This window comes from Myotis yumanensis, unplaced genomic scaffold, assembly GCF_028538775.1.
Source record: "Myotis yumanensis isolate MYYU_CA2020_CCGP unplaced genomic scaffold, mMyoYum1.0.hap1 SCAF_10, whole genome shotgun sequence".
In the NCBI taxonomy this organism is placed as follows: domain Eukaryota; kingdom Metazoa; phylum Chordata; class Mammalia; order Chiroptera; family Vespertilionidae; genus Myotis; species Myotis yumanensis.
Window position 1 is genome coordinate 4,854,979 of NW_027223761.1, and position 23,351 is coordinate 4,878,329.

The window sequence follows — 23,351 nt, forward strand, 5'->3', positions numbered from 1 at the left end:
TTTTATTTAAAAAGAAAGAAAACACAACAGTCAAGTCTTGGGTGCCTCGGAGCTCTACTTGTGAAATTCAAATGAAGTCTGTAGCTTCATTCATAATTTTCATCTATTAGTTTTGACAAATGTATGTGGTTGTGTAATATATTAACATTAGGAGAAGCTGTGTGAAAGGTATATGGAGATGAATCGCCAAGCGCTGAGTTCTGTGTTCTCCTTCGTGTTGAGGTTGGGAGACCAGAAGGAACCAGGAAAAGCATGAGCGGGATCAGCCAGAGAAATGGGAGGAAAACAGATGAGCGTCTGCTGCAGAAGACCAGGCATGGAGCAGAGGCATGATGGGTAGTCAGATGCTGCTCCCAGGTCAGCAAGCTGAGCACCAAGGACTGACTGCATTTAGCTCTGTGGGACCTTTTGGTGACCCCAGTAAGAGCAATTCAGAGGAAAAAGCCCAAAGTTCTTGGGCTCGTGAAAAATGGGAGGCCCTGGCCTAGTAGCTCAGTTAGTTAGGCCATCCTCTGAGTATGCCAAGATTTTGGGGTACTGGTTGATTAGAAGAGATTAAATCAGAAGATTGCATTTAGTGGTCCGGAATCAACCAGTCCCGGCCAGTGTGGCTCAGTTGGCTGAGCGTCGTCCCCTGCACCAAGAGGTCTCCGTTAGGGCACATGCCCAGGTTCCGGGCTCAGTCCCCAGTAGGGGGCATGCAGGAGGCAACCGATTAATGTTTCTCTGTCTCTCCTCCCTTCCTCTCTCACTTTCTAAAGTCAATTAAAAAAAAATCAAAAGCAAAAAGAACCAACCAATGGCCCTGGCCAGTTAGCTCAGTTGGAGTGTCGTCCCAATGCACCAGGGTTGCAGGTTCTATCCCCTGTCAGTGAAGACATGAATGAGTGCAACAGCAGATGCCTCTCTCTCTCTCAAAAAAAGCAACCAATGAATGCATAAATAAGTGGAACAACAAAATGGATGTTCCCCCCCCCTCTAATAAATAAATGAAAAATGGGAGGAAAAAATTGGAGAGAGGGATAATACACAATTCTGTCAGCAAAGGGAAGGAGAAAAATAAGATGGTAGTTGGGGGGAGGGGAAGAGGGTAAAATATAAGGTGGTTGTTGTTGCTGGTGGCTTTTTAAAAATAAGAGTTTATTTGAGCCAAACTAACAACAAATACTCCCGTGTCCCTGTTGAGAGCATTGCTGCACTGATGGCCTGAACAGATGGAGGGAGCTCCTGAGTGAGAGGTTTGGCCTTTGCTAGGAACGCAACCAGTTTATCCACAATAATTAGAGGGAAGGCAGGGGACACAGGCACATGTGACGAGTACTTGAATTCCCGCAACGAAATAGGAGGCCTAGTTGGTCTTCTTCCCTCCCTCCTTCACACTTTTGCTCAAATGTCACCTTCTCAATGAAGCCGACCCACCCTGACTAGACCTACTTAAATCCACAGTCTCCAACACAAATTCCTCTTTTAATCCCACCACCCCACTCTACTTTTTTTTCTTTTCTCTAAGGCAGTCACATCTCTGGAGCAGGTTTCTTAACTTAGGCACCACTGACTTGAGGGCCGGGTAATTCTTTGTATTTGGGGACTGCCTGTGCACAGTAGGATGTTCAGCAGCATCCTGGCTTCTACCAATAGAAACCAATAGCACCCCTCTCCCTGTAGTGGCAACGAGAGATGCCTCCAGACATTATCAAAGGTCCCATTGGTGGCAAAATTACCCCCAGTTGAAAACCACTGCTCTAGTACATAATACAATTTACTTATTTGTTTATTGTTTGTCTCCTACCAACAAAATATAAGCTCCACAAGGACAAGGAATGTCTGACACATTACTGGTGTTCAACAAATATTTGCTGAATAAACAAATACATTCATGCAAAAAAGTGACTATGATGAATGACTGACCTGGAATTGAGGCTGTGTGAGGAGGCATGCAAGGCCACAAGATGGACGGGGGACAGCAGAAGTGTGGCAAAATCAGTGGATTTTAGGTTCCAACGGGGTCCAAAATGTATTGGGGCTGGAGAGCTGAATAGATAGGGGTGTTGGGGAGAGAGTGGGCTGCGTGACATTATGATTATGTCCTTATTGGCAGTGAAAAGATCTGGAGCAGTGCTTCCAGTGGCCACACAACATGAGGTGCAGGTGTAATTTTTTAAAAATTATTTTTATTAATTTCAGAGAGAAAGGGAGAGAGAGAAAGAGAAACATCAATGATGAGAGAGAATCACTGATTGGCTGCCTCCTATTGGGGTCAAACCCGCAACCCAGGCATGTGCCCTTGACTGGAATCAAACCTGGGACCCTTCAGTCCTCAGGCTGATGCTCTATTCACCGAACAAAATCGGCTAGGGCCCATGTGCAATTTTTTAAAAAATATATTTTTATTGATTTTTTACAGAGAGGAAGGGAGAGGGATAGAGAGTTAGAAACATTGATGAGAGAGAAACATCGACCAGCTGCCTCCTGCACACCCCCTACTGGGGATGTGCCCGCAACCAAGGTACATGCCCTTGACTGGAATCAAACCTGGGACCCTTCAGTCTGCAGGCCGACGCTCTATCCACTGAGCCAAACCAGTCAGAGCAGCTATGTAATAATTTTGACAAAAACATTCTGAATTTAATGAGGAAACAATCACACAAATGCAAATTGTTGGTCATTCTACAAAAAAAAAAAATTGGCCTGGATCCTTCAAAAATGTTAGTATCATGCCCTGGCTGGTGTGTCTCAGTTGGTTTGGAGGTCAGCCTGTGCACCAAAAGGTTGCCAGCTCCATCCCAGATCCCCAGTAGGGGGCGTGCAGGAGGCAGCCAATCAATGATTCTCTCTCATCATTGATGTTTCTATCTCTCTCTCCTCCCTTCCTCTCTGAAATCAATAGAAATATATTTTAAAAAGAAGAAACATCAATGGTGAGAGAGAATCATTGATCTGCTTCCTCCTGCACATCCCTCGCTGGGGATTGAGCCCACAACCTGGGCATGTGCCTTGACTGAGAATCAAATCAGGACCTCCTGGTTCATAGGTCGATGCTCAACCGCTGAGCTATGCCAGCCAGGCAGGACCTAATTTTAACTAATTACATCTGCAGTGAGTCTATTTCCAAATAAGGTCACATACTGAGATATTTGAGGTTAGGATATCAAGATAGGAATTTGGGGGTGGGGGTCACAATTCAACCCATAACTGACTGTATATTAGACAATATTGTTGTGCTGATATTAAATCTCTCCAGACAATAACAATGGCTTCTGGTGGCTCCTTATGAGATGCCTGCAAAGTATTTCGGTGCAAAGTTCAAGATGTCTACAACTTACTTTCAAGTGGTAGCAGACTGCATGCTATGTATACATGGACGCAGGTAGATGTGTAGGGAAAACAAAAGCAGCGTAATGTTAACAATTGGTGAATCTAGGTGAACAGTTCAGGGAGTTCGTATTCTTTCTGTAGGGTTGAGATTAGTTAACATAAAATGCTTGAAGAAAATTAATTCATTTTATTTTATTGATTTTTTTACAGAGAGGAAGGGAGAGGGATAGAGAGTTAGAAACATCGATGAGAGAGAAACATCGACCAGCTGCCTCCAGCACACCCCCTACTGAGGATGTGCCCGCAACCAAGGTACATGCCCTTGACCAGAATTGAACCTGGCACCCTTCAGTCCGCAGGCCGACGCTCTATCCACTGAGCCAAACCGGTTAGGGCTGAAGAAAATTCTTAGAAAATATGAAAATCTTTTGACTAAATTATTGCTGGGTGCTAGGGCGGATGATTGGAGGTCTTAGTTTGCAAGGGGCCTCAGATTCCCTGGGCCCTCGCTTTGGGCTTCTGCATCTTAAGAGAACAGACATTTCTTGAGTGGGGCAAAGGCGTTTTACACTCATCTCACCAAATCTCAATGGTACCACCCCTGAGATGGGCTTGATGATCCCCACTTGCCAAAGGGGAAACCGGGGCTTAGAGAGGTCGGGTAACTTGCTCATGACTGCACAGCTAGACTAGAATCCAGGTTGTCTGACTCTCAGGGTTGGGCTCCTACCCAGGCCCTGGAATTCCATGGGCACCCCCAACCCCTATCACCAACCCGACATGACACCTGGGACTTTGGTACTTGTAGCTGCAGAGCCTGCCATGAGCCCTGCCAGTCCCCCAGGCCTGCCTTGATCCCAGGCCCAGGTCTCCCCCTCCCTCCTCATCCAGCTCTGCCTCACCTGGGTCTTGCCCAGTCACAGGACAAGTGAGACCCCTCCTCCTCCCTGCTCTCAGCAGCCTCACAGCTCAGAGGCCCTACGGCCACCTTCTAGGACCTGCAGTAAAACGAAGCTCTAGCTGGGGAGGAGGAATTTATTTCCTGGGGTGCCTTCCTGCTCAGCCTCGGCCAAGTTCTTCTTCTGAGAGCCACAGCTCTTCTCGGGGAGCACCACTGCCTGTTCCTGCTACTTGGGGTCTGGGGCACTCCCACTCCCCCATGGGTTTCCTTCCTGCTACCATCCCTTTGTTATTAGACACTTTCATTTACCCCCATTGAATGTGTCACCTGATTCCTGAAAATACAGGGAAGACAACTTGGTCTTTAACTTGCTTTGATACCCTCCCTCCTCCTCCATTTCTGGTCCTTCCCCCACCCTCCCCGTTTTCTGAACCCCAGGAAGACACAACCAGGCGGCCAGGCCAGCAACTTACAAAGTTGTCTTTATTGTTTCCTTCCTGCATCGCAGAGCATCAGGGTCGACCCCTCCCGGGAATAGGGCATTTGAGGAGATAAATACTTACTTTGCCCCTCACTCATCAGCAGGGGGAGGTTTAATAAAAATAGTAATATAATAATAATAATAATAATGACTGTGCTCAATAATAAAATGTCCCCTATGATCCCCTAATACACAGTTGGTCGAAGCTTGGAGAAAAAGGACCCCCCTTTTTGGGGAAGGGCCAAAGTGTGCTTGGAGACCCGCCAGTGGACCGGTTGGGCGCCCATCTCCCACCAGGTAGCCCATATAAATACCCTCCCCATCCCATCCCTGCTTAGGAATTCTCTTCTCCTCAGGACGGATTAGATGACAATGTCAGTTGGCTTACTGAGCCTCTCCCTGTTCCCAACCCCACCCAGCTCCTCCCCAGAGAAAGGACCCGTGGGTGTGTTCCTCCAATTCCCTCTCCCCTTGTCTCTCTTGTTCATCCATCTTCCTTTATCCCTCTCTCCTCTGGATGGCTTTTCCCTCCTTCTAATCACTATCACCTCCTCTCTCCCTACTTGCCTCTCACTTCCTTCACCTACATCCTGCCCCCTGCTTCTCTCACTTCTTTCCTCTGGCTCAGAGCCTGTCCTTCTCGCCCGGTCCCTGAGCAGAGACTGGGATATGCCCCAACTTGGCCTCCCTGGGGGCTGGACAGTGCGCAGCCCAGACCTGAGTCTGCTGCCAGGGACCTGGCCCTTCTCCGTCCCTGACTCTTCCAAACCCCGAGGCTTGGCACTGAAAACGAGGGCTTTGGCACAATCATCCCTGGACACCAGGACAGAAGAGCCCCCGGCCCATAGAGGAAGGGGGACCATTCTGTTCCCAGTGGCTCGCACGGGATGGGCTGGGAGTAGAGGAGACAGGCGGGATGAGGGCTGGGAGTCAGGTTCCCAGGTCCCGGGGACTCAGCCTCCCAGTGGCTCCCCAGCCCAGGCTCTCCCTGAGTCCGAATCTCCACATGTCCCGGACCAGCCGGAGCGTGGCTCTCCTCAGGCTCTTTGCTCCCTCACATCTCAGCCCTGGGATTCAGGTGGGCCCTGCCAGAGGGTTTCAAGGGGAGCTCTCTGATTCAGGGGCGGGGGGGAGGCTCCGCGGCCGCTCTGAGACCTAGAGGGGAAAGAGGAGGAAGTCAGGGTAGAAAAGGAAAGGACTCTTTCCTCGCCAAGCCACCGTCTCCGGGGCCTTCCCAGGACCCAGCACCGGCTGCAGCAGGGCCCTCGGAGGAGGCTGATGTGAGGTGGGGGTGCGGTTACGTGAGAACTGGGGAACTCGCACCTAATCCTGGCGTCCAAATTAACGTCTCTTTGTTCACTCACTCTATGCTTCACTCAATCAACAGACATGCTTTCCTTTGGACAGAAGACAAACTTGATCCCCGCCATCAATGAGCCCACAGTCGAGGCGGACTGGCACTCAGACAAAAACCAAAGCACAGCAGACTGACAAGGAATGGGCGGGCGGCGGGCACACAGGTGGCACCAGCCCCAGAGCAGCAGGGACACCTGCCCAGGTAGTCAGGTGGTCTCTGAAAAAGGTGACATCGGTGCAGAGCTTGGAGGCTGGCCTGGCATTAATCGGGGTGAGGACAAGAAAGGGCATCCAAAGGAGAGGGAGAGCAGGGGCGAGAGCTTGAAGGTGTGACCGCACAGGGCAAGGCCCAGGGCCCTGGGTGGCCTCGTGTGGCTGGGGGTGGTGATGGGGGTGACAGTTGGAGAGGAGGCTGGAGGATGAGTAGGAACTCCCATCTCCAGCCAGAGTGAGCTGCTCTCTGCCATGGGCTGGGCCTCCGTTAAGAATCCCAAGAGGTCCCCCTCTGTGGCACTGTCCCCATGTGCGGAGCACCATGCGGAGGTGTCATCGCCTCACACCGCCTCACAATAACCTCATTTTACAGGCAAGGCAAGCTCAGAGAGGCCAGGAACCTTTCCGGGGGCCACACTGCGGGGACAGTCAGAGCCAAGACCCCCACCTCCAGGCTTCCGCAGGGCCCACTGTGGGGTGGGACAGGTAATGGTCTGCATCTCTTAGGATCCAGGGAAGGATGGGCTAAGCTTGTTCTCTGGCCTCAGGTCCCAGCAAAGGGCCTAATACCGAGCAGAACTGCCTGTATGAGGAGGGAAACGCGCCCACTGGCTCACCTGTAGCTGGGAGGCTGCGGGGCTCAGAGATCCCTGCGGGCAGGATACGGACTCGCTGGACAGGGATGTCCACGGCTTCTTCTTCACTGTTCCAGGGACAGGGTGGGGGGACAAAAACACAAGGTCAGATTTGAGGGGTCCGAAGGGGGTGGAAACCCGGGGGAGACGTGTGGAGGTGCAGGCGGCTGTGGGGCTGTTCTTACTGGGGTCCGCGTTCCCATCGCTGCCCATGGAGGCTGGGCGCCGCGAGGCCTCGGAGAAGCTGTGGGGCCGCTGCGGGACGGAGCTGCGGGCACCTCGGCCCTTCCCTTCAGGAGCCTGTTGGGGGGCGGTGCGGGGGGTGGGACTCAGTGGCACAATAGACCGTGGCACTGAACCCTAGCCTGGCCGTGCTGAGCGCCGAGTACCAGGTGAGCTGAGGGCAGCAGCGAGCGCACCGGAGAAGCGCTGATTGGCTCAGCCTCACCAAGGAGGTTTGTGATTGGCTCTGGACTCACCGGGGGCGGGTCCCTGGCGCTGGGCTTCCTGTCCGTAAAGCCCACGTGTACCAGGTGGTTGAAGTTGGTGGGCGGTGAGATGAGCTTGGAGCGCACGAAGGGGTCCTTCAGCATCTCCCTGCGGGCAAAAGTGACTTAGAGACGGGGTAGGCGGAGGTGCCAGCTCCCACCCGCTCCCGCCCGGGGACCCCCTCTCCCAGGGGTGACTCCCCGCCCCCCGGGGCGGGCCTTTGCTTCTCCCCGCCCCCAAGGGTTGGAGGCCCCGCCCCCAAGGGTTGGAGGCCCCGCCCAGCCATTGCATCACGCGCGCACCTGCGCTGCTGCTGTCGCTGCTCGTCCGACACCCGGAAAAAAAAGCGGCGTTTGCTCTTGGTGCGGACCAGCTGGCGCCGGCTGTTGTCAGTGAGGTCGGGGATGTTGAACTCGTCCTTCTCTGTGGGAGAAGCGAAGAGCTGGGCAGTGCTCACGAGTCCCCAGGGCCCCAGTCCGCGGGCGCTGAGTCCTTCACCCCCACGTGCGCACAGGTGAAGGCACACCTGCGTACCCACAAACACAAGCAAACACCCTCCCTCACCTGCCAGACGGTTCCTGAGGTAGGTCAGGCGGACCTTCTCGGTGCCATAGAGGAACAGGGAGCCCTCTGGGTTCAGGGGTCGCACCTGAGGCAACAGGCACAGAGGTCACACCATGCCCCCTGTCCTCCCCAGGCCAGCCCCAGGGGTCTTGGCAGGCCCTCACCTTCTTGAGGGGCACCGTTTGGACCCATTCTGCTTTCCTCACATCAAACACGTCGATGGAGTTCTCGCTGAACACCGTCAGGTAGGGGACCGCATAACCTGCGGGGTAGAAACTGCTTGTGCTGTGCAGCCCTGAGCAAGTCAGGCACCTCTCTGGGCTTGTTGCCTCCTCAGCACCACGGGAACACCCTGTGCCCTGCCAGAGCAGAGTGCAGTACTTTCTGCCCCACCAAAAGTCCTTCTTCTGAAGACTTTCCAGGGGGCCCCACCCAGCTTCCATAACAAACCAGAGATAAGGATCTTGGAGTGCCACTCTCTGCCGTGCCAGGCATACTTCTAACCACTTTGCATATTTTTTTTCTCCTTTAATTCTCAAACAACCCCTCACTTACAGAGGAGGGATCAGAAACCTCAGAGCTAAGCAATGGGCAAGGTCACCCAGTGGTGAGTGAGAGCTGGGAATTGGCCCCAGGCTGTCTGGGTCCAACGCCTACCTGTTGAAAGTCTGTGCTACACCCAACCCACAGGCCCCACCCCAGAAGAGCCATTGCTCATGAAGGGAGCTCTGTCCCTCTTTCAGCCCATACGCCATTACACCAGGCACCTGTGAATGTGCCAAACTCCCCACTGCCCCACTCATTCATTCATTCATTCATTCATTCCTCCAAACAGTCCTAGCACCTGGAGTGTGCTTGTCAGGGGTGGGTGCTGGATGTGATGAAGAAACCAGCCCAGCGGATGTGCAAGCCCCCAGTGCACCAGAACAGTCATTACCAGAGGGTGCTAAGAGCCAGGGCAGAGGTCAAACATAGAGGTGGGGGAGTAAAAAGGAGCCAAGGACCCATGATGAGGAAGAGCGGGGAAGGGAGCATGGAAACAGTGACAATGACAGCAACCATGGCGGTCACTTATGGGGCCTGAGCAGGGCCTGGGCTGGGTGTACTTCAGAGTTTGCCAGGTACAAAAAGAAGAGCAGTTCAGGCAGGGGGCAGGTGTGATCTAAGGCATGGAAGAGGACGATCCTCTCTGAGGCACTGAGGGTAGAGCTGGGCATGGGCAGGCAGGAGGGTGCACACTGGCTTCCGATGCCAGCTCAGGTGTTTGGGCAGGACCTGTCTTCCTCTGATGCATGCGATGCAAGCCGGCCCCAGGGGCCAGTCCGGCTGTCCGTTGGCCTTACCCCAGCCTGTGGGCAATGTTGGCCACAGCAGTTCATGGATGCGAGACTTGCGGCCGGCGCTGTCCACGTAGACCCCAGCAGCGGTGAAGAGCAGCAGGAACTCACTAAGGCTGAGCTCCACGGCACCCAGCGCCTCGCCCAGGCCCCCTCTCGATGGCGGCAGCTCCTCAGGCATCAGATTGCCCCCCAAGGCTAAGGGCGCAGCCTCATTGAGCAGCGGGTAGAGCGAGAAGGCACCAGCTGCGCCCACACACAGCCGGTCGCCCAGCAGCTCCAGGCTCTGCACGGGTGCTGGTGCCTGCAGCTCACGGATGCGGTGGTGCCAGGGCCCCGGGCCTGGGCCCAGCTGGTAGCAGAGCACTTGGCGCTTGACAGCTACACAGAGCACAGGGGTGCGGGCCTGCAGGATGCGCCCGGCTGCCAGCGCCTGGCAGCCTCGAGACTCAGGGATCTTGGCGCCTGTCACCTCTGGGCTCTCCAGCTCGGCCAGGGGGAAGAGGCGCACGCTGGGGCCTCGGCCACACAGCGCGGCCAGAAGGCCCGCAGTGGGGCTCAGAGCCAGCCGCTGCACCCGCCGGCACTCGCCCACCTGGAAGATGTCTGTGGAGTTGGTAAGAGAGTCACCACCAGGTGGGTGAGAAGCAGCTCAGTGCCCATCCTCCTGTGCCCTGGGGCGAGCCCCGCCCACACCAGCCTTGGCCCAGCTTGGCATGTACCATTGCTATGCAGGTGGATCACAAACAGCCCCTCCTCGGTGCCCAGAGCAAGCCGGTCCTGGTCTGGGAGAGGGAAAGAGAGGGTCAGGGGTCAGAGGCCTGTTCAGAGGCAGAGCCTGGGCAGTCCACCTGCCCTTGCTGAGCCTCCGTTCCGCCCTGTCCCTGTGCCACTGAACCCTTCTGTCCCAGAGTCCAGATGGCTCTAATGGTAAAGGCTGTGGGGGCAGGGATGGGTGAGAGGCCCTCCACTCCAAGCTGTGGGATTTGGGGTAAGTCTTGGAGATTCGGTTTCCCCTAACGTAAAATGGGGACAATAAAAAAATAAAAAATAAAGTGGGGACAATAATGGTACCTTCCTCACTCAGCTGCTGTGAGACTGGAGATGAAGCAATGCAGGTAAGTGAAGCTCACGGCAATCCTTGCTCAATAAATACCCCTTTGCCCTGACTCCTGACTGACACAGGAGACCTGGCGGACCACACAAGGCCCAGGCTACTGGGAGCACTGCGAGCGCCTCTCCCCCAGCCGTCTGTCAGGGAGGCTCCAGGCTCCTTGCCGACCCAGCAGCCTCATGGGAGACGGTGTGAGGCTCAGGTCACCCAGCTGCCAGTTCAGAGAGCTGAGAGCAAAACACCTGGCTTATTTCCTATTAAAACCTTTGCTCTGTTCACTCGCCTGAGATTCTTTTAGAAAAAGCAGATGGAGGCCCAGAGAAGTTGAGCAGCAGAAGCCAGGCTGCTGCCCCAGCCTGGGCTCCTCACACAGCCACGCCGAGGGGACGGTGGAGGACTCGTGTGCAAGGCGGAGTCCACATCTCACAGCTGCAGGGACTGGGCAGTGGCAGCGGCCCTCGTGACTGGCTGGGCCAGCACTGTCCCTACAGGCCCTAACTGCTCCCCCAGGCTGCCCGGAACAGGCCGCACCCCCTGGCATGAGGCTCACCGATGATGGCAGCGCAGAGCGTGTGCGACAGCAGGGACAGCCCGTTGTCGTAGGCCTCCTTGAGGGTGTACACAGGCCGGGGCCTGGGCCGAGTGTCCAGCAGCAGCCGCTGCAGCTCGCCCAGCACCTGCAACCAGCGCTCCCGCTCCCCCTCGCTCTCCGCCAGCAGCAGCACAGTACACGTGACGGGTGGCACCGTCAGCTGGGAGGCTGTCACCTGTGGGCAGAGACCCAGGCTGGAGGGCTGCGGGCCGAGGGCCAGTTGTCCTTCCTCCCTTCTCTCTGTGCAGCAGTTGATGCTAATTAACCCAGACGTGAGCTTGCCGGGCGCAGAGCTAGGTGCTGCTTAGAGCAGGTGATGAGCGAGGCAGGGGGTCAGACAAGCACAGGGACAACTGCAGAGCCCTGCCCGGTGCTGTGGGAGGGGATTGGCGGGCACCGTGGGGACACAGGTGAGCGGGGAAGGGTGACCTCCCAGGGGAAGAGGCAGTCCCGGGAATGGCAAAGGTAGGGGAGGGACTGGCAGAGGGAGCAGAGGTGAAGGGGTCCAGAGTGCAGGGCACTACGGAAGTGGAGAAAGCCAGGTGTGGTCAGAGCAGAGAGACCCCAGGGAGAGGCGGGGAAGGCCTGCAGGGTCAGAAATGTAGGGCCTCGAGGCCACGGCAGGAGCATGCTGAGGGTGACGGGGAGCCACAGGTGAGTCTAACAAGGCAGGACAGCCAGCTTCCCGTGTGGAAAACCCTGCCCTCCAGGATGGAGCGTGGGTGCACGGAGAGGAGGGGCCGGGATGAAGGGGTCAGCCATGGAGATGGAGAAAAGTCGACGGTGGACGGTGGTCTGGCCCATCCTGCCCCAGGCACTTACCCTGAAGATGCGTGGCAGGTCCTTGGACTGGGCGTGGATAACATCAGAGGCCAGGACTGGGGTGGCTGAGAACTGGGGGTCCCTGCGAGGTTCACGGAATAGGTAGGCGGTCACCCTCCCCCTGGCTGCCCCCCGTCCACCCACTTGTCCCTTGTCCCATGCCAATGCCGGGCGCCCACCTCAGATCCAGCGCCTGCAGGAGGGCCCCGCTGGCCGGGCTGAGCCGAGGGTCTGGGGCGTCGAACAGCAGCAGGCGCGAGTCGCTGAGGGCCGCAAACACCCGCTGCCAGCCCCGCCGGACGCCCGCGGGCCGCGGCACCTGGGGAAGGCAGGCATGGGAGGGCCCGCCCGGCCACCGTGCCGCCCGCGCTGTCCTCCCCCTCCCCGGCCCCAGCTCACCGACAGGAAGCCCTCGTAGGCAGTGCCCGTGCCTGTTTCGGGGTGTACTCCCAGGGCCGTGCAGAGGAGATCAGGGGGCACAGGACAGGGTGGGGCCTGTGGGGCGCACGTCCAGTGACAGAAGTAGCCGCAGGCTGCGGGGAAAGCAGGAGACGGGGTGTGAGCCTGGGTGGGGGCAGCCCAGAACCAGGACTCGGGGCGTTCCCAGCCCCAGGCACCCAAGCTGTCACTGACTCCCCATCGAGGGGGAAAAGGAAAACTTAGCAGTGGAAACGTAGCCGGGGCTGAGAGAAGGAGCCTGCTGTGTCAGGATCGGGGCCATTTCTGTTCGTTCCTCTAGGGGCTGTGGCTGGTGCCTGGGAGGCAGGGGGCCGGGGAGGGCGGGGGGTCTCACCGTCACAGCCCAGGGCCTGGCGGCCCAGGCCCAGCATCAGCGAGGTGCAGCGCAGACACTTGGTGGGGGACGGGAAACTCCGGGGGCGCAGCATGTGTGAGCCAGGCTTGGGGGGGGGACATGGCTGTTATTCACGTCAGACCTCAGCCTCTCAGGGCCCTGCACCCCACTCCTGAGGCAATCCTGAAGTGTCGGCCAGGACCAGGGATTGAGCCAGCTGGCAGCGTGAGCTCTGAGCTCCAGTGAGTGTGTGGCAGCCCTCAAACCCATCGCCACCGCCACCCGTGACGTGGTCTGCGGGCCCTGGTGCAGGTGGAGGAACCACGAGGGTCCTTGGAAACCCAGCAGAACGGCCTGGTGCCCCCACCCCGCTCCACCCTCTAGGCACTGACCTTTGCAGGACCTTCTGCAGGGGCTGTGGTAGCAGCAGGTCCTCTGGGGAACACAGCCTGTGGGGGGTTAGGGGGAAAGAGCGAGCAAACAGGTGAGAAACGCATGGGCACACCGTCCTTACCCCCAGGCGCAGGTTCCCACCATCCTTACCCCTAGGCGCAGGCTGCGTCGGCCCTCCGGCCTCAGCTCTGGCTCCACTCCGGGTCTTGGGGCCTCTCCTGAGATGCCAGGGTCCTTGGCAGAATCCTTCTGGGGCTTGGGGGCAAAATTAAGGCCTCTGTGCCCGTCCCCAGGACCCTCCCCAACCAGCCCCTGTACCGGGTTCTTACCTCTGAGCTCCGGAAAGGCAGGAAGGGGATCAGGGAGTTTGAGGACTTGGTGTCTGAAAACAGAGGGTGGGGGTCACTGGGGTTGGGGTCCCTGGCCCAGCCCTGACACTTATTCCTGAGGAGCCATGGGCCAGTGGGGGCCTCAGTTTCCATCTCAGTGAAGTGGGGCAATGACTGCGGGCTGTGGTGGCGGGACCTGGCATACAGTAGGTGCTCAGTACGTGCTGGCTAACAGATGGTGGGGTAAGCGACCGTCTGGAACAAATTCCTGTCTCCACGTCCTGCAAGGCTGTGTGGGACCCCTTGGTAACTGAGGCTGCAGTGGGGGACTTGCTCCAGGACAGCCATGCACACGGCCACTCACCTCCTGGCCCGCGGGTCCGCAGCTCCTCCCGCAGAGCAGCCAGCTCCTGCTGCAGGCCCCGGTTCTGCTTCTCGGCCTCCTGCAGATGGCTGGGGAGAACCGGTGAGAGCTCACCACCCGCCCCGGCACGGTCCTGGTGCCCTCTGCAGCGCCTGCCCTGGGCTCACCTCTCGGCCTGCAGCTGGGCCTCCTGCACCTGTGTCAGCTGCTCCTGCAAGCTCTGCTTGGCCCGGATCTCGGCCTCCAAGGCCGACTGCAGCTCCAGCCTGGCCGAGGCCTCCATCTTCTGCAGCCGCCTTGCCTTCCACTGGTGGTCCTGGTGGCCAGAGGGCACCCATGTAAGATGCCCCCTGGGACTGGCTGCCTCAGAGGCCCCCTCCCGCCAGAGCACACCACTGCCCACGCCACCTGATCAGGCGCACAGCCCCAGCTCTGCCGATGACACTGTGGGCTGAAGCAAGTCACTGCTCTTCCATGAGCTGTGTCCTCACCTCCAGAGTGAGGCACCCCCTCCCCACTGGGTGTCTCTGGGGCTCACCAGCGGCCGGGCAGGGAGTGTCTGGGTGCCCACGTTCCTCAAGGATTCCAGCTCCTCTGCCATCTTGGTGGCCAGGGCCTGCAGGTAGCCTCTTGAGACCTTCTCATCATTCACCCTGATTGGAAAGGGGGCTCAGGGTCATGGCTGAGTCCTCAGCTCCGCCTGGGCCCAGCCTCCAGCCTCCAGCCCATGGCACCCACCAGCTGAGGATGTCGGCGATCTGGGCCTCCCAGTTGCCCTCTGTCTCCCGCCGCTCGCCCTCCAGCCGCTGCCGGCTCTGCTGCTCCCGCTCCAGCTCTTCCACAAGCTGGGGGCCAGGTGGGAGGTGGGGTCAGTCCCCAGGGCCCGAGCAGCGGAGCCCTGCCTATGCCCACCCTTGCTCACCCCCTACAGCTTGCCTGCTATGGGCACTGCCCTAGGGAGACAGCCCTGGGCCCTGGCCGCTCTGCCCACCTCTCCTGCTGTGCCCCTGCCAGGTCCCTCTGCCTGGCTGTCTTCCCCTCTGTCCACCCTACTGACCCGCTCCTGCTCGCGGCTCAGCCGCCGGTTCTCTTCCTGTAGCCGGCAGAGGGCCTCCTCCCTTCCACTGGGCCTGGAGAGGAGAGGATGCCTCGGTTACTCCCACGATCGGCCCTGGTCCTGCCCCCCACCCCCCAGCTGCCCAGCTCACCCATGGCCGCGGGCCTGCTCCAGCTGCACACGCAAGGCGGCCACCTCCTTCCTCAGCTGAGCCTCCTGAGGCCCGCCCTCAGGCGATCCCGTGCCGTTGGTCTCAGAGGCAGTGTGGACGGTCTGAGGACACGGACAGGGGTCAGGGCAGGGGCCTGAGAAGCCATGGCCCACTCTACCGTTGGGACCCAGGCCTGGACCTGAGGGCCCTGAGTCGGGTCAGGCGGAGGGAAGTGCCCCTTAGGGGGTTGGGGGTTAGAACTCAGTACCTTGACCCGGGAAGATTCTTTCTCAAGGCTTCGCTCCCGCTGTCTCTGAAGCTGTGTCACCTCCCGGCTCAGGGTGGCCACCTGGGCCTGCAGCTGTGATGGGGTGCAGAGGCAGCCAGTGCTGACCTGCCCACCCAAGCCTCTTCCTGGCCTTGCTGCAGACTCTTGGGCTTTGCCAGCCACAGCAGGAGTGAGGCAGGGAGCCCCAGCCCGCGCACCCTAACCATCATCCCCTGCTCAGACCTCTGCCGGCCACAGTGGGGAGCGCAAAGGCACCTGATGTTCCCAGAACCTTGACCCAAGCTCCCTGGGCTTCCTCCAGCCATGCCAAGGATCACTTACGTCCTTCTGGGCAGCCTGGGCTTCCTCCAGCTGGGAGCTCAGGGCCTGGGTCTGGCTGGCTGAGGCCGCCTCTCTCTCCTGGGTCTCCCGCAGCCTTTGGAGCAGCTCCTCCTGCCTGCCCTGAGCTCTGCACAGCTCCTTCTCCTGTGCCCGCAGCTCTGCCCGAGCCTCTGCCAGTTCCTGGGGAGTCGGGACGGGGAGGACAAGCCTGGAGTCAGGGCAAGGGCCTCCTACCATCGAGCCCTGGGCCACTCACCCACCTCACCAGGCCCTCACCTGCAGGAGCCGGTCTCTCTCCTGCTGTAGGTCACTGTCACTACCAGCAGGGGGCCCATCCGTCTGCGACAAGGGGGCCTTGCTGTCCCTCAGCGTCTCTGCCAGGAATTGTCACTGAGACCCGCACATACTGACTGCCCAGCCTCAGCCAGGCACCCGCCTGCAGTGTCTCGTGGAGCCGTGGCCCCAGCCTGGGAGGGGGGTCTCCTCGGCCCATTTCCCATGTGCAGGCTCAGAGTTTAATAACTCCCTGAGCTCACACCGCAGGTACAGAGCAGGGGCAGGACTGGAACCCAGGGTGGACTCAGGTGTGCTGGGAAAGCAGGTCAGCCCCAAGGTGAGGGCAGGGGGCAGAGGAGGGGCGGGGACGGGTGAGTAGGATACCTGACAGCCTGTCCTGTAGGGTCTGGACTTCCTTCCGCAGCTGCTCCAGCTCCCGGTGGTCTGAGGGGACCTGCAGGGCCTCTGCCGTGGGGAGAACCACAGGTGAGCAGCTAGTCCGCGGCAGGAGCCCGGGTCAGACCCGCAGCCCTGGCCCCGCCGGCTCCCGGTACCTTGGAGCTTCCGGCTCAGCTCCGTCTTCTCCTGCTCTAGACAGCGGAGCTTCCGCTCCAGGGCAGCCAGCTGCTCGGAGCTGCTCTCGGGGCCGGGACTGGGGAGAGCGGGGCAACACAGGTCAGCAGGGACCCCACCCGCTAAAACCGCCTCCATTCTCCCGCATCCAATCATTCATTCACCCAAGAAACACCCACTCTGTGCCAGGTCTGTACCCAACCCTGGGCTCTGTGCCGGGAAGAGAAACAAATCCGACCAGACCCTGCCCTTGGGAGTCCCCGGGCTGGTACCATGGGCAGCAGCCCAGGGCAGCGGCTCCCAGATCCCCCAGGTCCAGGTTCGAGCCCCTACAAGCTATGTGACCGTGAATAGTCATCTAACATATCTGAGCCTCAGTTTCCTCACAGGAAAATGGAGGTGATAACAGGGTTTCTTCCAAGGATCGTCAAGAGGACTCGGTGACATGGGTCCCATGGGCCCCACGCCTGGGGAACGAACAGTGAGCACCCATGAGTGCGGCACCCAGTGGGCGCTGCACGCGTGCGGCTCAGATGCATTGCTTACACCTGCACTGCCTCTTCTCCGGGACCTCACTATGGCCTCAGGCCAGCCCCACGTATGGAACTGGGTCATCCTGCCCATTTTACAGAGGCACAAGGTGAGGCCTGGGCAGCAGCACGGGCCCTTCCCATGCGAGGCCTGTGGCTCCCAGTCCAGTGTACTTCTAGTCTGCCATGGAGGGAACTGTGAGGGCCAAATGCTGGGTGGGACCCGGAGGGGGCCTGGGCATGGAATCACGGGACCCTGAGGACACGGGGGCCTGTCTTCCTGCGGCTCAGAGCACACATCCTCAGCACCTGTCCCCTGCAGGCACCAGTCCTGACAGGCTACCCTCCCAGTGTCTTCCAAGCCAGGCAGCCCCCAGCTTCCCACCAGGTGTGTGAGGATCAGACTCACCTGCCCGAGGTGTAGGTGAAGCCCACGAATGGTAGGTGGTGGCCTGAGAAGGCCCCATGGGAGGGTGGTGGCAGGGTCCCCTGCAGAAGGAGGGGAAAGAGTTAGAGTCTCCGGGCACAGCTCCAGGCCGAGGCTTCAGATCCAGGAGACGCCTGGGAACTGGGAGTGCCGCCCTCCTCCTGCGCAGGTGGGAACATGGCCCCCACCTAAACAGACCACACTTCCCATGAGTCCTTGAGGCTATGGCCTCCCAGACACCACTGGGCGTCTTCTTCCTTATACAACTTCTGGTTAATAGAATGACACGAGGTAAAGGACCCTCACTTGGCACAACCCACCTCAAGGCAGGTGAACTGTAACTCCCAAGAGCCTCTGGGGTCTGAAGGCCTCAGGCCCAGCCCAGCAACTGCTTTGGGAAACTTCTAGGGGTTTCCCACAGCCAGGGAGGGTCCTCCTGCAGTGGGACCCACCACTCACCGGATGGTTGAGGGTGTCATCGTCCACATCGAAGTTGGAGGTGTCCACAGGCCCGCGAAGCTCAGGGATGTAGGGGGCAGTGCTGCTCGCCAGCCGCTCCCAGTCCACACCTTCGAAGAAGGGATGGTTCCGGAAGTCGTCCAGCCCTCCTCGGCCCAGACGCTCCTCCTGGCGGCACAGCAGCTGGCGGATCAGGTCCTGGGCACTGGCCGGCACATCCGGCACATCCGAGGGGAACTGCAGGTGGTCCTGCAGGCCGGGGGAGAGGCGCGGGTGGGTATCCGGAATCCCACCCCCACCTATAGGCACCACCAACCTCGTGGACTCGGGAGTCCCGCTGCCCTCCCAGAACCCCCGAGCCTGGCAGCCAGACCTCATGGTTCATGATCTTGGCGTAGGTTTCCACCAGGGATTCAGCATAGAAGGGCGTTTCCCCAAAGAGTAGCTCGTAGGCGCAGACCCCCAGTGACCACCAGTCACACTGTGGGCCGTAGTGGCCCTTGCCCTCCTCCATGGCCTGCAGGATCTCAGGGGAGATGTAGTCGGGAGTCCCCACTGCCACTGACGAGTCCACCTGTGGGCGGTGGTGGTGATGAGGACACGAGGACAGCCCCCGGCTTGGCTGGGCCTGCTGGCCCCTCACCAAGGGTCTAGGCCTGGCACCCCCACTCCCCAGGCATTGGCTGGCCTGGTGCGCCCACCTGGGCCCTGGGCCTAGTCCTTCCTTCCCCTGGGAGCCTGATGCCCCCTGCACTAGGCCTGGTGCCTCCCAGGCCTTGGGGGTGTTTCCAGCCACGTGCTCCCTGCCCCACCCCGGGGCGGAGTCCTTACCATGCCGCTGTTGTTGAGACGAAGGCAGGAGCCAAAGTCGGCCAGGCGGATGTGCCCGTTCATGTCCAGGAGGATATTGTCCGGCTTGACATCCCTGGGGGAGGCGGGGAGAGTGAGGGGCCTGACCTGTGTGTGTGGCTGGGTGTGTGCACGGGCACACGTGTGTATGCTCACAGATGCTCCTGCATGCGGCATGTGGGACGGGTGAAGGCTGGTGGCCAGGCCTCCTAGCCCCCAGGAAGGAGGAAGGTGGCTAGCCTGGGGAAAGGGATCCGTAAGGACGACCCTCAGAGGCAGCAGAGTATACTGTGGGGGACACAGGAGCAAACCACAGCTTGGCCACCCACCAGCTGAGTCACCTGGAACCAGGCAGGTGCTCACCTGTGCTAAGCCCTGACTTGCTCATCTATCTGATGGAACAATGAGCAGCCCCATCACATAAAGTTTTTGGTGTGAGTGTTCAGAGGCATCAAGCAGGTGAAGCACCCAGCACAGGGCTCGGCACGTGGTGAGTGCTCGGCGAATGGCAGCTGTCCCCAGAGTTGTCGGCAGGGACTGGAGAGGGCGCGGGGGCTTTGCGGGCCCCACCTGTGGACGTAACCCAGCTGGTGCAGAGAGTGGATGGCCAGCACCATCTCAGCCAGGTAGAACTGGGCCAGCTCGGGCGGGAGGCGGTCCTCAAAGCGGCTCAGCAGAGTGAGGAGGTCCCCACCGGCGTAGTAGTCCATCACCAGGTACTGGATGGTGGTGGGGAGGGCAAGAATCAGATGGGAAAAGGGACACCTGCCCCAGGACCCCACCTCCCAGTGGCCCCGTGGGAGGCAGGGCTATGGCTCCCACCAGCTCTGGGGCAGCCAGCTCCCAGTCAGGACTCAGGCGTAGGGTCCAGGCCCTGGAGCTGGTTGGGAGGGGAAGCCTGCTGGTCCCAGTAGGAGGGCCCTCTCTCCCCTTGGGCCCAGTGCCTCTGGACCCCAAGGGCCTTCTCCTTTGTCCCCAGGCAACCCCCTCCAACTTGGCCCGGGATCCTCACCAGGTACTCCTCGTCTTGGAAGGCGTAATGCAGAGCCGTCACCCACCGGCTGTCCCCCTTCACCAGAACGTCCCGCTCCTCCCGGAAACAGGCTGTCTATAGCAGGTTTGGGGGGCGGGATGGGGTGGGATCAGAGTCCAGGACAGCCCCACGCCAGCTCAGGGGATGGAGTAAAACTCAGGAAGTCTAGGAGCTCAGATTAAGGTCTCTGTATGGGCCAGAGCCCACGCTTTATGGCTCTGGGCCTCAGTGTTATCATAAGGGAGGTGGGAACAACTCCACTTGCTTCCAAGGAAGGTTTCTAGTGAGGAAGGGATGGGGGAGTCGGCAGCCGTTGGGGGTGGACCCTCTGCCTGTTAGGCAGCCACACCACCTCTTCGCCTGCACGCCCTGTATGCCAGCACCCTCTCGCCCTCCCCCTCCCCCGTGTTTAGGGTGCCGAAGTCTCACCAGACTCCAAACTGACCTCGGCCCTCTTCAGCATCTCCCATTTGTGCAGCATTTTCATGGCAAAAATCTGCCCACTGTCCCTCTGCCTCACCACGGCGACCTGAGGCCACAGAGAGCACTGGACTCAGTGCCGTGGGGGCACACACCCTCCTCCCGCCCCCCCAGGCCCTCTGCTCACCTCCCCGAAGGCGCCTCGGCCGATCACCTTCAAGATCTCAAAGTCATCTCTCTGCAGCCGCAGCTCCTTCACTTTTGTGACGAAGGGGCTGGCTGAGGAGACAGAGAGCGGGGCTCAGGGAACCTTCGGGGAGGCCCCAGGTCCCTCTCTCACCTGGGGACAGCCAGAAGCTATAACTCCTATGAGGCCAGGGCAAGGATGACCTCCCCAGAACAACCTCTGGCTAAGGGGTCGAGAGGGGCTGCAGCCCATTCAGCCATGAGCAGGATGCATGCAAGGTGGGATCCTGACTCTGCTGACTACCTGGCCCTGAGATCTCCCTGAATCCTTGGACCTCTGCCCCCAGACTCCAGGCAGCCTGGGTCCCAGGGACTGATGGAACTTGTAGTCCTCCCCAGCTTGGGGGCTGCCCCTGGCCAGCCAGGTCACCCGGGGCAGGTGGGGATACCATTCCCACCCCCAGCTCACAGTTCTTAGCCACCTAGCAAGACCAGGCCAGAGCCTGTCTTGGGAAACTGGACAGGCAACATTCCTTGTCCCCAGAGAGGCTTCTCTGCCACTGAGGAGCTGTGGCCCAGTCCTGGGCCCCTGTAGGCACCAGGGTACCTTGGTTGGGGTGAGGCCTGGGGGAGCCCAGAGGACAGATAGGACAGGGTCTCCCCATGTGGGGCCTCCTCGTCGGCAGGCATAGTTAGGTCTGCCCAGATCCTCACAAGACTCAAATGCAGGGCCAAAACCTCTCCGCGGCTCCTGACGCTGGCACTGGAAGATGCGAGCACTCAGGACCTCCTCTGGGCCTGACCAGCCCTTGAGCCCGCCTCCCTCTCTGGACTTGGCCTTCACCTGGCCAGGATCCTCCTCCTTCCTGCAGTCCCTGTTACTCCTACATGGGGCATCTTCAGCCACGCCCAGGCCCTCTCCAGGCCGGGAGGTGGGACTGGGGCCTAGAAACTGAGGGAGGCCAAGAGTGACCAGTAGGGGTTGGGGTCAGCTGCAGTCTGACTCCCTGCCTCAGTTTCCCCTGCCAGGCGGTAAACTCCCTGCCAGCTGGGCGGGTGTGTGGGTGGGACAGAGAGCTGCTCCACAGGTTTATCAGGCAGAACCCCCGCAGCAGGGGTGGAAACCTCATTACAGAAATTAATTGTCTCTTTCCCAGGTCTGTGTGTGCAGCTGAAAGGAGCAGCCACAGGCCTCCAAGGGGGAGCCGAGGCCAGGACGGCTACCCATCAGCCAGACAGGGGCCCAAACCAGGGGCCCATAGACAGGAGGACCCAGGTCCCCAGGATAGGCTGCCCAGTCCCCTGGCCCTGCCCCAGGGGATGGGGGCTCCAGGCAGGATTTGGGACAAGTTGGGGCAGGAGCAGAGTGAGTCACCACCCTGCAAGTTACCTCGGGCGATGTCAACAGGCCCCCACACTGGGGTCCCAGGCAGAGGTGCCAGAGGCAGGCAGGGAGGAGCACATGTGTGTGCAAACACACACACACGTGGGTGTGGCGTCACAGGGGGTGATGACAACACAGTGAGACACAAGCATCAGGTGCAGGAGTCCGGGGAGAGGAGAAGGCAGCAAGGAGATGGAGGACTGAGGAAGGGCTGCGGGCTGGGGACCACTCAGTGGCACGTATCAGGCCCCCAACTGTGCCAGGCTGGGCCCTGTGCCTGCCCAGAGCTCAGGAGTGCCTGCACACTAGTTGCCCACTGGGCAAACACCCGCTTCACCTCACCCTCCCTCCAGGCCAGGCCCCATGCCCTACCCCCATGGCCTGGCTGGCACCGGTGCTCACAGTGAATTCAGGGTCACCCCGGGCCAGCCACTCCCGGTGACTCAGATGAGTCAACCAGGAAGGGGCACAGATCCACCTCCAGCCAGGCCTCCCTCCCTGGCCCTGGGGAAAAGCCCTCAGGAAACCTGGCCAGCGGCTTGGACAAAGGGGCTGAGGTTGGTGTCCAGTCCAGACAGGGGGTGGTCTTAGATGCAGGGAGATGGGAGTGCGTGTGGGGGGGAGTGTGACACCCACAGACTGTGCGTCGAAGCAGGTGTCTCTCCACCAGCTGAATACGAGCGTCTCAGTGCGGCCGTGTGGGGTGCAGGAGCCTGAGAACACATGTGTGCCAGCGGGTGGCATGCACGGAGTGTGCGTGTGGGTCTGTGTTCTCACAGGTCATGCGGTGCGATGCGTGAGGGAGATCTGGACGTGACTCGCTGTCGAGCGTGTATTGCACCTGTGTCTGGGTCTAACCTGGGACCACGTTTCTTTGAGTCTGTCCATGTGAGATGAGTGTCGTGTGCATGTCCCAGGGTCTGTGAGTGGAAAGGAGTGTGAATCTGAGCGACGGTAAGGTGTGCAGGTGACTAAGAGGCCCGCGGGTCCGCTGTCAGGCCAGTGCCCAGCGGCTGCGGTGGGGAGGGGGGCTGTGGGCGCGGGGCTCCCTGTGGGAGGGGCTGTGGGCGGGCAGCGCGGAGGGAGAGGGTCCTGAGGCGGAGTCCCGCGTCCACCCTCCGCGGTCCCGGCCGAGTCACTCACCCCAGCTCAGGAACTGCGCCACGTTGCGCTCTCGCCGCAGGGGGGCGCTGCTGAGCTCATGGTGCAGCCCCAGCAGCAGATCCAAGAGGCCGTCGAGGCCCGGGCCGCCGCCGGCCTCGCCCCGCGCCAGCCGCTCCAGCGCACGCAGCCGCCGCTCCATGGCTGCGGCCGAGGCTCCGGCCCGGGCTAGAGCCGGGCCGCCCGCATGTCCGCCGTCGGTCGGTCCGCCTGTCCGTCCTCGGATCCTCCGCGCGTCCTCCCCCCACCCTCCCGCCCTCCCCGCTGTCACCTTCCTCCGAGGCCTCCAGCGCGCCCTCACCTGGGCGCCCCGCCCCGCCCTCCGCCCCGCCCCCCGACGGACGGGCAGGTGCGCGCCGGCCAATGGGAGATCCGACAGTAGGTGAAGGTGGGAGGGCGGAGGCGAGCGGGGGCGGAGCCAATCCCGGCCAGGAAGTGGGGGGGCGGGCCCAAGCGCCACGAACTCCTGGGCAGGGCGGGGCCAGGCGGGGGTCTCTGGGCTCCTGGAGAGCCTGCTAGACCCCTGCGCGGCCCTAG

General features: G+C 60.0%; 1 protein-coding gene across 1 annotated transcript; it reads right to left on the reverse strand.

Moving 5' to 3' along the window:
• Window positions 1-4,682: 4,682 nt before the first annotated feature.
• CDC42BPG (CDC42 binding protein kinase gamma) lies at window positions 4,683-23,041 on the reverse strand. Its single transcript, XM_070427437.1, has 37 exons — window positions 22,797-23,041; window positions 20,271-20,362; window positions 20,109-20,192; window positions 19,643-19,738; window positions 19,201-19,349; window positions 18,613-18,706; window positions 18,155-18,355; window positions 17,782-18,030; window positions 17,305-17,384; window positions 16,347-16,444; window positions 16,177-16,257; window positions 15,793-15,890; window positions 15,517-15,696; window positions 15,175-15,267; window positions 14,907-15,028; window positions 14,756-14,828; window positions 14,437-14,543; window positions 14,237-14,351; window positions 13,866-14,014; window positions 13,699-13,787; window positions 13,335-13,387; window positions 13,156-13,260; window positions 13,005-13,061; window positions 12,613-12,718; window positions 12,219-12,352; window positions 11,999-12,138; window positions 11,820-11,901; window positions 10,956-11,172; window positions 10,014-10,076; window positions 9,298-9,897; window positions 8,119-8,216; window positions 7,955-8,039; window positions 7,693-7,813; window positions 7,381-7,498; window positions 7,087-7,201; window positions 6,884-6,969; window positions 4,683-5,852 (listed from the first exon to the last, which is right to left on the reverse strand). The coding sequence occupies exons 1-37, from the start codon at window positions 22,954-22,956 to the stop codon at window positions 5,796-5,798; spliced, it is 4,647 nt and encodes a 1,548-aa protein (XP_070283538.1). The 5' UTR covers window positions 22,957-23,041; the 3' UTR covers window positions 4,683-5,795.
• Between the last annotated feature and the right edge of the window lie 310 nt (window positions 23,042-23,351).

Coding starts and splice junctions, on each gene's coding strand:
- CDC42BPG (XM_070427437.1), bottom strand. CDS start 22,956: ATGGAGCGGCGGCTGCGTGCGCTGGAGCGGCTGGCGCGGGGCGAGGCC. Junction 17,385..17,781: donor ATGACACCCTCAACCATCCG/GTGAGTGGTGGG, acceptor CTCCTTCTGCAG/GGGACCCTGCCACCACCCTC. Junction 7,499..7,692: donor CAGCGACAGCAGCAGCGCAG/GTGCGCGCGTGA, acceptor TTTTGCCCGCAG/GGAGATGCTGAAGGACCCCT.